The sequence below is a fragment of the Setaria italica genome, chromosome V, assembly GCF_000263155.2.
Source record: "Setaria italica strain Yugu1 chromosome V, Setaria_italica_v2.0, whole genome shotgun sequence".
NCBI lineage: Eukaryota > Viridiplantae > Streptophyta > Magnoliopsida > Poales > Poaceae > Setaria > Setaria italica.
The window spans coordinates 44887661-44904991 of record NC_028454.1 but is presented as its reverse complement, the minus strand read 5'-3'; the positions used below and the strand labels follow the sequence as shown (position 1 = coordinate 44904991).

General features: G+C 43.6%; 3 protein-coding genes across 4 annotated transcripts; 1 reads left to right on the top strand and 2 right to left on the bottom strand.

The window, feature by feature from the left end:
• Nucleotides 1–479: 479 nt before the first annotated feature.
• LOC101764622 (uncharacterized RNA methyltransferase pc1998) lies at nt 480–6090 on the bottom strand. Of its 2 annotated transcripts, XR_002677861.1 has the most exons (16): nt 5750–6090; nt 5546–5660; nt 5120–5231; nt 4942–4986; nt 4779–4846; nt 4542–4596; nt 4372–4451; nt 4184–4267; nt 3432–3545; nt 3084–3202; nt 2328–2445; nt 2110–2240; nt 1812–1965; nt 1622–1701; nt 1068–1370; nt 480–822 (listed from the first exon to the last, which is right to left on the bottom strand). XR_002677861.1 is itself a non-coding variant. In XM_022827017.1 (15 exons), the coding sequence occupies exons 1-15, from the start codon at nt 6037–6039 to the stop codon at nt 1286–1288; spliced, it is 1650 nt and encodes a 549-aa protein (XP_022682752.1). In that variant the 5' UTR covers nt 6040–6090; the 3' UTR covers nt 889–1285. The 2 variants fall into 2 exon arrangements, 1 of the variants encoding a protein (XP_022682752.1); XM_022827017.1 differs by lacking the exon at nt 480–822 and having other exon boundaries at nt 889–1370.
• A 119-nt stretch (nt 6091–6209) lies between these two features.
• Nucleotides 6210–8740, top strand: LOC101764214 (transcription and mRNA export factor SUS1). Its single transcript, XM_004971018.2, has 5 exons — nt 6210–6354; nt 6513–6600; nt 6889–6983; nt 7908–7984; nt 8280–8740. Coding segments are annotated over exons 1-5 (339 nt in total). The 5' UTR covers nt 6210–6352; the 3' UTR covers nt 8357–8740.
• A 630-nt stretch (nt 8741–9370) lies between these two features.
• Nucleotides 9371–12066, bottom strand: LOC101763819 (uncharacterized protein At3g27210). Its single transcript, XM_012846440.2, is given in 4 exon segments — nt 9371–9775; nt 9778–10044; nt 10669–10749; nt 11546–12066. Coding segments are annotated over 4 exon segments (705 nt in total). The 5' UTR covers nt 11751–12066; the 3' UTR covers nt 9371–9623.
• Between the last annotated feature and the right edge of the window lie 5265 nt (nt 12067–17331).

Sequence of the window (17331 nt, the reverse complement as noted above, 5' to 3'; positions counted from 1 at the left end):
GTAGGTGCTTTTGGAACATACAACTAGTGATAGTGGTAAAGCTTTCTTTTGCTAACTAGGCCATGTTTGTTACACCTGATAGTTGTAACGGTCTCTTTTGTCAGTCATATTTCTTTTGCTAACTGTGGCCTATCATATAGTATGCCTTGAACTTTCTATATTGTGTAAGGCATGGATTTGATGTAATGGTACTGTGGTAAATGCCATCTATATATATGAATGATATTTGATGGTAAACAGTTCGGTTTGCTACCAAGCTTCCTTTTGTTTATTGCATTCTCAATTACCTGCGTCTTCAAATGATACTTTATTGGGGATAATATTACTTGCAGAGTTTTCAGTTTCATCATGGCAGTGACCTCCCTGTAGTTTTGTTATCTGAAGGCAATAACTACACTGGTCTGATATTTCTGTTAAATGAATTGTCTCTGTTTTAGACTATATATTGTGTATATATATTGTATATATTTCAGACTATATATTATGTCACCATGATTATCCTTAGAAAGAAGGAAGGTATGACAGGTAGGAGGTAATGTCACCATGATTCTGCAGAAGGTTATCATAACCAGCTATCCCTCGATCCAAACAGAAAACGGGATCATCCCATCCCACATTTATCCCTCAAACCAAACAAAAAACAGGGACGCCCCTGTCCCTCTAACCAAACAAGAAATAGGATCATCCTATCCCAGAAAAGTAGGACAGGACCGTCCCGTCCTACATCATCTCCCAACCAAACGCACCCTGAAATTCCCGCCTTGAGTTGTCTGCTTTAGGAGGTGCGGACAGTCATTTCGCACATGAGCACCCTAGCCTAACCTGAACACACAAAAACGCAATCTGATAAAGCTGGCCCTTTGGAACGGCTACATTTAAATTATTAGATATAGCAAATCAAAAGTTGAATATTCATAATTGAATAAAAGGGGCTTCTTTCGGTGCCCCCAAAACAAATGTCTGTTTTTTTTTAAAAAAAAAATCGTGCTGCAGAATAGAAGTTTCCGATTGCTATAGAATTTCCTGTTCAGGAAGACTTGTATAATTGAGCAAGTTTCTCGAGTTACCTTGTGTCCAATTACGATGCGCTAGTCACAGATCACTGAGTTGATTGGTTTGGAGCGTGTAAAATTCCTCAGAGCACCAATGAAAGTATTCTTCTGGACCAGCATTAGAGATTTGCAAAACTGTCGTTTCAAAAAAGGTTTGCAAAACCCACAGCATGAAAATCTATGGCCGTACCACGTCAGCCTTCCAGTTACAGTACGGTCAGCCTTCTGTTAGTCTACTTGGCCTTCTTCCTTTTTGCTTTCTTCTTTTTCTTTTGACCAGCTTCTGATTCCCGTTTGAAGATCGCGAGGATTTCAATGCTGCATTAGCAATTTCATTTAGTGCAATTCAAAGTAGATGGTATACACATCACAAAGCACATTGGCTAACTATGAACCGATGACAAAGTTCATTGAAAATTCCAGATACGAATACAACACACAAGAATGATCAACTGTAGTACAGAAAATTCAAGTCTATAATGACCCAAAACTTTGGCGCAATGCATAGGGATATCTGTTGCAGTAAAATGTAGTTTAGTGCTTTCTAGTCAAGTAGCAGAAATAGTTACCTATCTGTGCCAGGGAAGAAGTTAAAAGCATGGGCATTCTCCAACTGCCAGGCCTTGCTGGATATCAAGCTTTTGCAGTCCTGCAGAGGAAATGATTACAAATACCAGAACTGTAACATAACTGAGTCCAAAGGGTAAAAATTGAGGACTGCTTAGAAGTTACATAACTAAATCAGGTTTCGGGTCACACCTTCTTAAAACTTTCCCACCCACAGCTAATGTATATAAGGGTTTCAGGCCAGGTTTCACTGCTGTCTTCTGTCGTTGTATTATCAACATGAACAGCAGCCTCCCTTGCCCGTAAGATCCATGGTCTCTTCTCATCCTTAACCTTTGCAAGTGAACTGTGTTCATAAAATTAATATCTTATTAATAATGTTACCTCAAGGAGAAGGTATTCTGAATCGCAGAAAATTAGCACGCATATTTATCATATTACTGGAGGTAAAAGCATGAAGGCACACAAAATTTAATGCTGCAAACTACACCTTTTAGCCTTGTATGCCTTGCGCTCCGACAACGCAACTTTCTGTAAAGCAATGATAACAGATGGGTGCAATCCCTTCCTGGGAGGATCCACAATAACGACACTTGACCCTTCAAGCCAGTGAACAGGTTCCTGGTGCCATAATGCAGAATTGCATATTCCAGTGAATGCCTAAATATAATATATAACTGCAATAGAAAGACAAGATTGACTGCTTACAACTGAAGCATCAGTATTGTGCCAAGTGATGGTGCAACCCAGGTTCGTTGGAAGTCGGCTTGCTGATTTCTCAAAAGACATCTTCGATTGTTTGTTAATCTCAACACATTTCACAGACCTGGAAGTGGAATGCCTTTTTTTAATGAAAAACACTAGATAGGAAAGCATGCAACCTAAAATAATGTGCTGAAAGTAGGCATATGTCCAATTGGATATGAACAGCACTGAACTGCAGCATAAGGCCCAAAAGAAATATTAATAAATGTCAGATTTGTTCACAAAATATTTCTTAGGAAACTAGTTTGCTTTCTCATGCTTATAGCTTAGCCAATAATTGGTTTCCAAAAAAAAAAGCTGGGCTTGCGGCCAAATCACATTAAGGGGGGACCAGACTTGGGCTCTGAGCTCTGGCCTATTCAGCCCAGGCCTTTGGAAATCAAGTCTGAGCAAGACCAGGCTCGGTAACGTTTACCACTGGTTTTGGCTTGCTTAGCTACCTACCACTAATAACACATATAATGCGATGCCAAAGTCCTGACAACAAAGGATATATTGAAACCATATGGAAGCAAAAGATCTTAGAATTAATGCATGCATTAAGACATCACATCAGGTTGCAAATATTTCAGTACGTGAAAGCATATTGAAACGTGGCTCTCTGCATACCATTGAATCTGTACTGACCAGCATATGTGATATATCACATGCAAAACAGAAATAACATATGTCCCTTTTAGGATGCATTTATCTACTCACCGACATTTCCTTGAAGCAGCAACCGATAGTCCAATGACACCAGCACCAGAGTACAAATCAACAACTGTTGAACCACGCGGTACATACTTGTTCAGCTTATGCAGCAAAGAGTTAAATGACTGCAAACAAAACAAAGCACTGTGTTAGCATGAAAACAACACAAGAAACTATAGCTCAACATATTTGAGATATTTGCGCAAGTACACAACAATACAAGCGGCATATGGAGTTCTCTAGGTATCAAGTAGCTTGCAGTGAATCAAATTGCCAAGACAATTTAGTCAGGAAATTGAGCATGCTATGCTTGGTGAAGTTCTACATCAGTAGGAATGATTTAATCGGACATACCAGAGTATTAGCCTGGCCAAAGCTACATGGGTCCAGCGAAATATCAACTCCTCCATAACGCTCCCACAGGTCTCTCTCCCCTTTGAGATGTCTCCATTTGTGCCCAAAAATTATCTGCAGAAGCGACACATTTTATGAAAAAAAAAACTCCCTTTTCCAGTAAAGAAAATCACAAACTGAAGTGAACAAATTGGTTTCTCAACAGATCTGGCAGCTAATCTTTGATCAAGGCAAACAGTTAAGAGTAACAACAAGAAGGAAGGACAACATAGCCTTGAAATTTTGACAATTCCTAATCCAACAGGATTTTTTTACCCGCTCTGTGCATCTCGTACATATACATACAACTTGCATAAATGTGATTGCTAGCATATGGCAATCCTATATGACAAGGAAAAGTGGTCTTGGTACACCTGGAAACTCCAATCAAGGACATGATCTGATTCCAGCTGAAATTCTACTAGCTGCTGCTTATACGTGGGGCAATGATATCTTGATTAGTTGAGATGTGGCGTGGTTACCTTAAGTCCATAGGGATTATCTACTCTTAAGTCCTAACTTCATCTTCACTCTATTTGATTGTCTTCCTTTGCAGAAAACTACAATTACTTTCTTTTTCGATGGAAAGGAAACCACATTTACAGTGACTGTAATGATAATGCTAAACAGTGGACACGTATTATTTGCATGCAACAGTATAAGAAGTGTAGCCATGGTTTACATTCACAAATACAAAGAGAAAGGTCTCTTACATTGCTGGTTGATGTCTGAAAATTGGCCCATATGGAATGGATCAGATGAACACTACTCTTTGGCCCACCATTTCTCCACAAGAACTGTCACAAGAAGCATGTTCACCATGATTTAAGAATACAGGTAAAGCAGTGGAATGTGAAGAAATGGCTGCATGTGTTGCAGAACCTCAGTCTCAACCACTTACTTCTATCAATAAAGCCAACTTCTCTGCATTTTGGGAACGCTCATCTCTTGAATTCCAAACTAACGAAATTTGAACTCTCCCTGCATGGCAATGAGATTTTTCAACCACTTTGGTCATGGAGATCAATGAACACGCATTCAGCAAATGAACAGCTGGAGAATCAGACTAACCTTGCTCATATCTTTTATCAACTGGAATAGATGTGTTGTATGTTGTCACAGCCATCTGGAGAACATGGCAAAAGAAATAAATTCCATTGCAGCAGGGAAGCCAGCTACACTCTATATGGTGTTTGAATTCTCTATCAGAAGTTACACAATCACGGGTGGAGTATAACGCTGGGCCTAGAAAAACCTAAAGTTTCATTCATATGGTTATGTGTTACTTTAAAAAAAACTAACAATTACCTGAACATATCTGAGTTCACCAGTTCCAGCGTCCTCGTCAAATGGTTGGATATTCAACTCGGATATACCTACAACTCCAATCTATTAAGCCGCACTTGACAGGCTGAAGACAGTATTTATGCACATCCATTGAAGAAAGCATGAAGCTACAATGGTAACATACCTTGCCTTAGCAGCTTAACAGCAGCATTAATGCTTGGGTGGTGAGCTGAAAAATTGCGAAAATAAAATGGATTTATATTGCAACAACAGTAATATGTAGGGCCAGAGGTGAAACGAGTTTCGATAACTTCTTTAAATAATATTACGAATTTATGATAAAGTAAATAATGATTGCTAACCTCTGCACTCTGGAATATCTGTAACAACATGCGTCCCTTCCTGGTATAAACCAATCAACGGGTTCTCTGGTGTTCCACGAACTGCTAACTTTGCCCGGCACCGCCATTGGGACTGAAAACACAGCCGTCCATTTAGCAAGAAGCAAAAGCACCCAAGTAACAACATGTCCACTTCAGTTGGCCAGATAATATACACTTTCAAGCATGGAAGAAATTTTAGCTTCGAGGTTCGATACACCAAAGTGAGTTCCAATTTGAACGAGAACCACAAAAACGACTATATTACAGGCTTCACAATGGCTAAGCTAATTACAAAATTGGAGCAGACGCCAACACACCGCCCAAACAGCATACAACTGCACGGGGACTGGGATGGGATGCAGCACGAGTTTTCAGAAGCAACATGACTGAATCGGGTACACGTACCAGCCTGCCTCTGCTGAAGGTGAAATCTCCGACCCCGTGGCCCTTGAAGAAATTCTCCACCTCCTGCAGCACCGGCGGCTTGTCGAGGTCCACCTCGTGCGTGCACCCTGAGCACCTACGAATTGAGTCAACGACAAATTAACTCACGCGAGCGAGCTTTCCGAGTAGCAGTGTAGGTGCCAATGTGGAGAGAGCGAGACGCACTTCCCGAAGTGGACGCAATCGAGGCAGGTGGACGACGAAGACGCGGTGGAGGCAGTGGAGGGAGGCAGTGGGGTGGAGGCGGTGGTTGGTTTTGGCGCGGCGGGCTCGAGGCGAGGCGGTGGTGGCGTTGTAGGAGGCGGAGGGGGAGGAAGGCGGACGCGAGTGTAGGGGGGAGGAGGAGGAGGCGGGCGGACGCGGGTGGTGCGAGGAGGAGGGCGAGTTGGGGTTGGAGTGGTAAGGCGCGTCGTCGACGGCGATGGCCAGGGGAGCAGCCCCGCCGGGGGAGGCATCGCTCGCCGGCGGTGAGGTGGGGAGGCGGGAAGTGAAGAGGGGCAAATGGGGTTGGGATAAGAGGAGTCCTCTTTGGATTATCCGGAACACAGATATTTTTCAGTGGGCTTAGCCTTCAGTGGGGGCCCAGGTCTGGTTATTCTTTCGCGGATACGGCCCAGCAACCACTCGTCCAACTCCCAAAAGGCCTAAACATAATGAGGGGACGGGACGAACTCCACCACCACAAACCCGAGGAAGACGACGACGACGACGAAGAAACAAAGCAGCAGCGAGGAAGCAAGAGGAGGGCGCATCAACCCGACTTGAAGCATGTAAGCGGCTCAATACAATCGTCCGCTGTTCGTATGCGCAATCTAGATTGATCTGCAAACTGCTCTGCCAATGGTTACTCGAAAATTTTCTGCTCCCGTCCTTTTTCCCCTGAGAAAATTTTCTGACTGTGATGCGGCGGGGCGATGGTTTCTTGCAGGAGGGCGTCGATTAATCGGCCGCCGACGCCGAGCGCGGAGCAGGATCGGGACAAGGAGCCCTCCCTCGAAGAAGTCATCAACATCAAGGTACTGTTCCCCATCTCCTTTGCTGAAATCGAGCAGGAAAATCGTGGACCGCTGGCTTTCTTATTTATTTGCCTCGAAACTAGAGGCCTTGATGGTCACGAGCTGGAGTTTTAGCTTCTGGCGAGTGGTCCAAGTGGCTAGTCTCAGTAAGATTTGGTTAGGGTTTGGTTGAAAGGGAAGAGGAGGTTCTGGGGTAGTTGAAACGAAGAGGAAGCTATTAGTTTTGTTTCTATCTTAGCTGTTGTTCCTTGGGTGTGGTAACAATGAGGTGGGTTTTGGTTTGTGAAGTTGGTAGAGAGTGGGGAGAAGGAGAAGTTAATGGAGCTCCTCCGTGAGCGGCTCGTCGAGTGCGGCTGGAGGGATGAGATGAAGGCGCTATGCAGGTTTGGCTTCTCACGCATTAAACTCAAATATCATTCGTGCTGGGTGTATGTTTGTTATTGACAAATTATGTTTAATGGTTCATAGTAATAAATCGCATTCATATGCTTGTATTCAATCGGTGGTGAGCAAATTCTTCATATTCCTAGGGTTCTGATCTGTGCATTAAGCATAGCAAACTTTTGGACTTTTTGAGAAAGCATGATGTTTGTGTCCAACTTACCAATTATTGTTTCAATTCAACTGACTTTGATGAATTATAACTGAAAATGCATGAAAGGTACACGTTAATCTGTCAAAACCCTTAGTTCTATCTTGTCAAAAGTACAGCTAAATTCTGAAGCAGAAGCAAGTAGTTTCCTCGTGAAAATAACTTGCAGGGGTTCTGTTACTCCCTGATAAATTTGGTTATTTTGTAAAATCTGATGCGCACACAAGTTGGTTTCCATGGAAACATTTTACTGTTAATTTTTCAAACTTTTCTGGTAAATAAATATTATTTTAGTAGATGGCTACTGCAGTTATAACAATCCATGCAGCATGTGCAATTTGTTTCTTTGTTCGTTATGTTTCCTGCAAAAAGTTTCTTTTCAGATGAACCTGTCGCAAGTATTAGAGGTTCTGAGAACCCACTTAGCACATACTCTTTTACGTGTACAGTTATTGCATGTTAAAATCTTTTGCTGACAGGTTCCAGCTGAAAGTGGGTTCTTTTACTAACTTTGTCCAAATTCTATGCTAATCAAATTAGTCTAACTCTGAAGTCTTCAAAACCCCAAGCTGCCACATTAGAGCATCTGAAATGAGTGCTACATTACACATTCCATAGGTTGGGAATAGGTGTGGTTTTAACTGGTGAATATATATCTTTCCTTGTGCTCATCATTCTTTGTTTTTTTACATCTCCTTTATGTGCTTGTGTGTAGGGCCTATGCAAGGAAGAAAGGAAGAAATAATGTGACAGTGGATGATCTTATTCATGTTATTACTCCAAAAGGAAGAGGTAAGTGATCTTTTGTGCCTGGAATTATGTTCACTGATTTCACTAGATTTCAAAAATACAATTTGGAGTGTTTCTTCATATGCCTTCATCTGTCTTTGCGTACTATGACTAGACTTGGAACAAAACAAATGGACAATTCGTAATGCTTGAAAGTTTCTCATCCTCTTTCTTTTTGCCCTTAAAAATGCCCATTGTTGGGCAGTTTTACACTTGTACTTTCCTGGTCGAGAAAAAATGTTTCTCTTTGCTGTGGCCCCTCTTACAGCGCTCTCAATTTATTTCACATGTGAAACAGCATCAGTGCCTGATTCAGTGAAGGCAGAACTGCTGCAACGTATCCGGTCCTTCCTCATGTCTACCTCACTTCGGTAGTCATTTATCGTGACGGTTAGAGCAACATGTACCATTGTACGAATATTGGGAGGTTGATCTTGTTGGGACCAAAGGTGCAGAAAAAACAGTGCATGTGGCAATAGTGTGAGCATGAAAACGAACCAGGGCGATCTTCATGATGCTGTCCACATGCTCCTTGGTCAGACAGGCAGTTGGTGCGATTTTCAGGTGTACCAAGACACGGAGTTGTAATCCTTGAATATTGTATTGTTAAAGGAACCTCAGCGTGTAATGCTGCATTGTGTTGTCATTGCTCAACTGATGCTTGCTTTCAGGATTAGAAAACTGAAATATCTTGATATAAATGATAATATTAATGTGCATCATGTGAAACCTGATTGGGTCATCTTCAGTGGGGTCCAACGTGAATAGATTCCACTTTGTCATTGTGTTGTGATACCCGTGGATGCTATAATATTGCCTGGCATTCGTTCGTCGCATGAGTTGTCTGCCTTGTCATGTTTGATCTTATGGGCTCATGGCTGCTGCTCACTTCTGTGTTGGAATTTGCTGTTCTGCGTCCATGATGTGTATAATATCTGCAGGTCCATTCAGACTTGCATGTCAGGACAACAGGATTTGCGGGTCGTTTGGTCATCCATGAATGCTTTGACGATTATCCCTGAATCATTGTTTGGTGGTTAGGAAAGAACAGGAATGACGAACGCAGAGGTGTAATCTTCCACATTCTGAGCAGATAGCCTGTCCTTGTCACAAGCTCCATCAGTGTGCTGCAAAACACGCACCCGGCTTGATCCATGGCACCAGGACCATTTTTTTGAAAGATAAAGTTCTCAATTTATGCCATGACCATTGCAGATATCCGAGGGGCAAACAAAAAGGTACACTTGATACAGGATAGAGCAATACATTTGTTTGGCGTCAATCATGCAAGTGCCAATAGGGCATCACAATTCAATCACATTATATGAACTATTGAAAGGCATGGTATCCCACATGTCACATGCTGACATGCCCTTGCTATGCTGGCAGTTGACATCTGAAAATATATATATTTATATCCATGAAGATTCGAGAAGATATGCACAGGGTAGATGTTCTACTCTTGCAGTTGATCAACATGCAGTGCACATCAATTTAACGGGTAGCTATTATCCACTTGATTCCTACAAGGATATAGTACTCTTAATACTCCCCCACTTCTTTACAGTAGCTTCAGGGTCCAGATCGGGCAATATATCGTGCTAAATACAGCTCAGGGCAGGAGGGCACTGGAGCACCACTGTCAAATAGCACATGGCCTAGAGCTCATCTTCTGCCCCCTCTCACTCTCATCTAAGGTCAGGCTATGAACAAAGCTCGGCAGGCAACAGCGCCCGGAGTACCATGCCTTCTCCTTCCGGCTCTTGGCGACCACGGTCGGCGTTGGTTCCGTGTGCAAGCAGAGCTGGATGTGGATTCAGACACCGGCTTCCCGTCTGCAGCGACAGATTGCAACTGCTGCTTCTCATTCTTGCTGACATCAGTTCTTTCTTCAGGGCCATTTTGCATCGCCTCCTGCAGGAGCTCGGCTAGTTTCCTCCTGCCAGTTGGAGAAGGTTCTGGTGATTTGGACTTGTCTGAATTGTCCGGTTGAAAGATGTTGGTCATCACTGTTTGCGTTCTAGGTTGGTAGTTCGGTGTGCTGCCACGAGATGGAGTGAAATCTGCATAAGAAAAGCACAACTTAGATTATGCAGCAACTGAAGCAAATCACATCACATGGGCTGATAGGGATATCTACTTGTTCAACTATTGAACTTGAGTGCATCAGAACTCTCCTTACAACGTCAAAGCCCATGAATGAATGTGTTATGTTTCCAGGATATTGCTAGAGTGATTTGGTAAGGACCACATGGGATAGGTTATGAAACTTAAGGTGGGGGTCCATGTCCATAACTGTTAGATGCTAAGAAACATGATAGTGCCCAAAGACAAAATCAAAGGCATCGCCTTTTTGTTTCGATAGCCAATCAAAGTATAAATTAGGCCCCTTAGATTCTAGAGACAATTAAAGGTTGCATCATCAAGAACCTATCACAGCACATGCAATTTGTGCGCAGCAAGTGGAACAATCCACATGCACATGCTACTGATATAATAATAGGACAACCTAAAAAAGGGAATGGTAAGATAAACTAAAGCACTGGTGCAAAAGTAATCACAGTATGATGGGCCAGGACAATTGCACACAACACAAGTATAGAAGAAAACTATGTCTATGCCTATCTAAAACTACATTGAAGCTTCTTTAGGCAGTTACCAATTAAACATGTCAACAGTTTGATTACCTCCATTCACACTGTAAAAGTCATCCTCACAGTCCGAATCTAACCAAGCTCGAGACTCGAAGAACACTTCATCCTTGCTGCCTGCAAATTAAATTCCATAAGTTGCACTCTTGATTAAAAGAGTCACTGTATTCATGTTATTGTACTTTCAGCTAAGCGGAGAGATAAATTCAATCAGCTTGGTATATGAGTGTGTACCAGTGAAGAGAACAATTTCAACTAAGCGAAATTCAGAATCATCAAGAGCTAGCAATTGATTTTTGGGGAAAGAAACATTGAAGCACAGCCCATTGCAACTAAGCTATTCAAGAGGTTATTGGCAAGATCTTGATTCGCTCAACAAAGCCGTGTGCCATTTCAATTTAGGATTTAGTCAGCAATTTTACACGCACAAAAAAAAAACTCCTCCATCCTAACGAAACAACAGAAATAATCAGGCTGTAAAAAGCCTTCAGTCAATAGAGTAATCTACGTTGGATAGAAGAGAGCATCGTCATTTAGAAAGCTTTAAATTTTCAAGAACAAATTGTAACAGCTAAAACTCCTTCTCCATTAAAAGAAACCAAAATCAGTCAGTATATCAACAAATATCCTTTTCCGTTCAAGATCGTCAGCCCATGCAAAAATACGAAGCTAACTGATCTCCAGAAGAGATTAATGCAGCGATAACACTACACTTGGCTATCAAATCTTCCAGAGCCCAATAAATCAATAAACGAACCCAAAAAGTCCCTTTTCATATAAAGAACTGACTGCCCATCTGCTTCTTTACTTCCAAAGATCCTCTCTAAACTATAGTAATAACTGACTGAAAAGATAAAGATCGGGACCTCGCTTCAGAAAACAACCAAAGAAAGCAAAGATTCATCACGCGTACCAGAATCCGGGCTCTTGGGGTCAAAACCTACCCGCTGCTGCTCCCCCTCGGCCTTGGACTTGAGATCACCAAAGCCATCGCCAAGCGGAGCAACGCCGCCGCCGCCGCCCTTGCCGTTGGCAGCCTTCGCCTTGGTGGGCGACGCAAGAAACTGCTTCTTGGGGAAGCCTGGATCCTTGTTTTGAACCGAAGCGCAAGAACCCATCCCCGCTTTTCTCCCCTTTCAAGCCGCAACAATAAGCATGTCCGTTCAAGCGCGCAGACGAGGCAGGCTACTCCTAGCGAAAGATCCTACGGAGAAAGAATCGAGAAAGGGGGCGAGAGGAGGATCAACGTGGGGGAGGAAAAGGTGAAGAGGCGGATGCTCGTGCGGGGAAGAAGACGAAGGCGAGAAGGCGAGGGGAGGGGAAGGGGAGTAGGCTTCTTTACTGGGAGTGGGAGCAGTGCGGCGACGCCGGGGCGGCCATGCCTCTCCTTTTTGAGATACGGGCGTGGGAAAGACCTGGGGAGGCTCAATTCTGAAACTGCCAAGCGTGGCGTCCTAATTCATGAAATAATTAATGGTAGTACTCCAGAGCTCACAATATTTCTTGTTTTTTTCTATAGTACATGAGGGAATAAGATTAGACTTTTTGTTACATGGACCTTGGGAGTTGGGATAGAGTATTTTTCGACTGTGCTTTTTTTTTTCACGAAATAAAATATAGAAGCACACCCTCAACAATATTTCCTCTAAAAATACACAAAACATCAACAATATCCATAGAACACCTATAACATGGCAAAAAATCAAATAAAACGATCATCCAACAATCAACATGAAAATTCTTGAGACCTGGTCAAAGCACACATTTCTACGAAAGAAAAAAAAAAGAACTTTATGCAAAGACGTGGAATTCCTTCTCCAATATCTTGTTTCTTGTCCCTCGGCCGCCATTTTCATCCCGGACACAACGAACCGTATTTAATCCGACTCACAAGGGCTATTTTTTGTTTGATTGTCATGTTACTACATTTGCGAACATAAAATTGGATGAATTGGTGACCCAACTATAGTATTTCCAAGACCGTGTTGATGTCCAAAGTAACTTTAGCTCGTGAGTGTTGACAACCGGACCAAGGTGTCAAATCCTTGGTTATAGCAAAACCTTTTACAAATCCGTGGTAGATATGCATGTGACATAAAGACCGCCCTTTCAACAAATTACAAACGAGCTGCTAGCAGATAAATTCGAGAAAAATAGGGGAGCAGTTCATTCAGGTGATACACCATGAAAGCGAAGTTTACAAATTTCTTTGTCAGGTTTCAGCGGGGTCCTCCCTCTGTCCTATTGAGCGGAATGGCGACAGGGCGGGGGATAGACCGTGACATTTTGGAACCACGCCGATTCGCCCAAGCGCGACGTCCACCCACGACGTTGGGCGTGGAGAGCGAGACTTGTTGGCGAGATGTGCGTGATCTTTGGGCATGGGCCACGGGTTCCTGCAGTTTTTTAGCAGAGAGCAGCATCGATATTTTCACTTCCCTGATCAATTCAAGCTTCAGACATCGCTCTCGCTCGTGTCGTGCCTCTTCTCTTCATGTGAGACGCTGGTCGATGTAGAGGTGGGATGATCACTTGTATTTGGGTCCTGTTGCATCCTTAATTTCATTAACTTTTCACACATCAAAGGAACATAGACTTTCGTTGTGTTTGTTCAAAGTTCAGAGTTACCAACAGGCCACAAGAAACCTGAGCTTTTATCTTTCAGGTTTCTTTCTGAGCGTTAAACACGGTAGAAAAATTGAATGGTCTTTTGCCTGCAACTGCAATGTCAACTGATTGTCCTAAACGATACGGCGCCACAGTTAAGGTTGTCGATAAGGACTACCTGTACGACAGGTAGAGATGTTTGATCACCTGTCACATTGGATATTTGATACTAATTATAAGTATTAAACATAAGTTAATTATAAAACTAATTGCACAGATGGAGTCTAATTCACGAGACAGATCTATTAAGTCTAATTAGTCCATAATTTGATAATGTGGTGCTACAGTAACCATTTGCTAATGATGGATTAATTAGGCTTAATAGATTCGTCTCGCGAATTAGTCCAAGGGTTCTGCAATTAGTTTTATAATTAGCTCATATTTAATCCTTCTAATTAGCATCCAAACATTCGATGTGACACTGCTAAAGTTTCCTAGCTAGTATCCAATTCGAGGAGCTTTCCTATCTCGATTTTTTTAAAAAAAACAAAAGACACGAAATTATCCTGTTGACATGTGGTGCTAACAGTGGTGAGCACACTGGAAACCTGCCTCAATCATAGACCTGTCGATGTGTTCACCAGTGTTTAGTGCCAAACTGCCAAAAGATTCAGAAGAGAGTAGCCAATGATATCCTCTTAGGTGTAAGGTGTTAGAGGCCCGGCAATCTCCACTGGGCGGTGACAGAATACAATAATGCTGGCTGCTGATGGAGCGCCTTTTGTCTCCATCTCCACGCTCAGAATGTGAAGGACAAAATAGAGGAACCAACATGGAGGAGAAAATTCTACTAGGTGACATGGAAAGGGCATGCTGTCACAATTATATATGCCTGACACCTTCACTTTTTCTCTTGAGACAAAAATACACGAATTCTTTTTCTTTAGATAAAAAAGGAGAGCGATATAAACTCGCTCTCATGCTGACAGAGACTACACCGTTTTCCAATAAAGAACATTAACTGAATCAAATTAAACTCTCTAGAATTAATAAACGACACGTCTAAGATGGAGTGTCTCCATTATTGAGTCCAGAAAATACCAGGATCAATCCCAATACCATCATGCAGAATCACCTCAAAATCGTCGTCGCCGCACAAGCAGGGGATGATCAACCAGATAAGCGGCCGTGTTGTCGTCGAGACAGAAATCATAGAGGACACGTCGAAGAAGCACCCAGCGACATGAATGATGTCAAGTCCTCGGCAACGAAAAAGAAGTCGATGGACTGACGTGAACAGAGCGATGGATTCATCGATCGGCAGACGGGCATGGACACACGCGGGCAGAGGCAGCTAGCATCCTGCCTGCGTCTGTATAGCGAAGGGTTAGGAAGGGAAGGGAGCACGAGCAAGAGGGTGCCATGCCGCATGCCACCACCCACTTGCATGGCATAATTTAGGTCGGATGATACGACGGGGCAGGTGCGTCTGGAACTCTGGATGATGGAAAACGACCCCCCCTCGTCTACATGTTCTCCTTCCGCGCACGTCAGGGTGTAGACTGCAGACGCATCGTGTACATGGCCATGTCTCGTAGTAGGATTCAAAGGCCAATCGTCTTGTGATTGGCTCATGGGTGACATGATGGCGAGTAACAACCTGCGTGTCAGGGAAGAGGCTGAGAGGGACCTTGAGAGAAAAAGATCTCGAGTGCTCGGTTTGACACAGTGGCTGACTGAACTCTTGGATCAGGGTTGATGCAGTGCTCGATTGGTCAAGACTCAGGACGGTCATCTGCAAGTTTGCTTCCAATTTTCATGTTGCCAACTGGTCCTGATCAGGTGGTGATATCTCAATCAAAGTGTTAGCAGCATAATAACCACTGCAGAAGCTGTATCCTCCTCAGTTACGAGTTTTTTTTTGTGGGACCCTTCAAAAAAATAACTCCTACTAGACTTGAGTATCCTCACTCAAGCCTAGTACGACTGAGGCCGGCATGGATAGAAGAATGAGGCCCACAGGCCTCCACGGGTATGCCTCCGACCTAGTGGGAACCAGCCCACAATATAGCCCGTTTTCCCCCAGTGGGCAAATCAAAATAGCGGCCCGTTTTCCGCGCCAACCCACTGACCAACCAGTGCGGTACTGGACCCGGAGGCCTGCTGGTGTCTGGTGAGTGGTGACCACGCACCCGCCGCGCCCGCGCCCGCCCGGCGCTGCTTCCACGGATCCACCTCCTCTTGCCGGCCGAGGAGCGCGGGCGAGCGGCTCGGCATCCAGCCCGCGTGCGTGGCTGCTGCGGCGCGTCTCACTCAACGTGCCCGGGCACGTCGGCTGTTGGTGGTGTGTGTGGCCACCGTTCGTTCCGGGGATCGGACCGGACCCAGGCGGGATCGCCGTGGCGCGTCCACGGCCACTGCTTCCGCCGGCTTCTAGATTCCACCCTCCCGCCGCCGCCGGATTCTCCAGGCACACGTCCGGATCCGATTGACGGCGATCACCGCCGGAGCACAATCCGTCCGCCGGCTATCACCGTCCGACCGTCGTGCCCACCGATGCCTTGCCTCCGGGCCATGCATTGAGGTCGGGTCAGGTGGCATGACAGGACAAAACACCGTAGGTCCGTCCGTACCTCTGTTTCTTTCCGACGAAAGAACGCCACGCTGGTTGCCGGAGTTCTGGTCCGGTCGGCCCCACGTCGGCGGATCGATCCGTGACAAGTCAGCACCGCCGGATCGGAAAAAAAGCGTCCTTTCGGCGCGCCGCGGGGCGGATCTCGCACCAAACTGCCCCGATCATCATGCATGATTGGCTGACGGCATGCACTATGCATCCACGATTGAAGGATTTGTTGCCAATTTCCTTGGATCATGCTTTATTTTATGTAGCTGAGCGATAGACGGGGAAGTATGGAAGACGTCTTCTTCACTTGCGAGTCATCCTGCAAGTACAATACCTTTTCCCGGATCGAGCGATCTTCTTCCTAGTATAAGGAATTATCCGTACGGAACTAGCTACGCCATCGTTGCCGCAGACCGAACTGGTGTTCCTGAATGAGTTGCCGGCGACTATTATCGGCTCTGAGGCTCTGACGTACATCGAGCCATTCGACAGGCCAACAGAGAGACAGTGAACCATCGAAAACGATAGGTTTTGGCAAATAAATTCAAGTCCACGTTCGCACATAGGTTTGATGCACTAAAGCAGCTTATACTCCTCCATTTCAAATTATAATTTATTTTAATTTTACTCTAAATCAAGTTTATCTAACTTTAACTGCATTTATAACAAAAGATATTATACCATTAAATAAATGCACTATAAAAATATATTTCATTACCATATACTGAAATATATTTCATTATCATATAGTAAAAATATATACTTCGCTATATATATGGTGGAGCACTAACTTTAAAAAGTATATTGTGTACATAACATTAACCGGTGGATAAGAACGCTAGGAGGGCAATAGTAACATGCATTTTGCACCAATGCTGATGAAAACAACATTTGACGGTAACGCTCAGATATAGCCTTAAAATTAATTACTCCCTCCGTCCTAAATTATGAATCATTTTGATTTTTCTAGACTCATAAGTTTTGCTATGCGCCTAAATATATACTATGCCTAGATGCAAGTAAAATATATCGATCCAGCAAACTCAAAACGATTTATAATTTGCAACAGATGGAGTATTTATCAATCCCTATTCGAGTTGCGATGATACGTTTGACTTGATTGTCTGTATTGTATTCAATTATTATAATTCTTGGCTTCCGAAGCATTTTTAGACGTCCTCAGAAGCATTAATAGATCCCGAAGAAGAAAAGGCATTTTTAGACATCCTCGGAGGAGTTGGAGACAAGATGAAAATGATTTTTCATGAAAGAAAGAAAGAAACTGCATATGCGTGAACCAAGTAAAAAGAGAAGGGAGATAACCAGATAGTAGGGAGAGAAAAGGAAGAGAGAATAGAGATGAATTGGATGGTAATTTTTTACGAAACTATTTATCCATCAAGAAAGGCAGTTTTTGTACTTTATGACATGGACATGGCGATAGTGTACTTTATGTGCACAACGAGAGG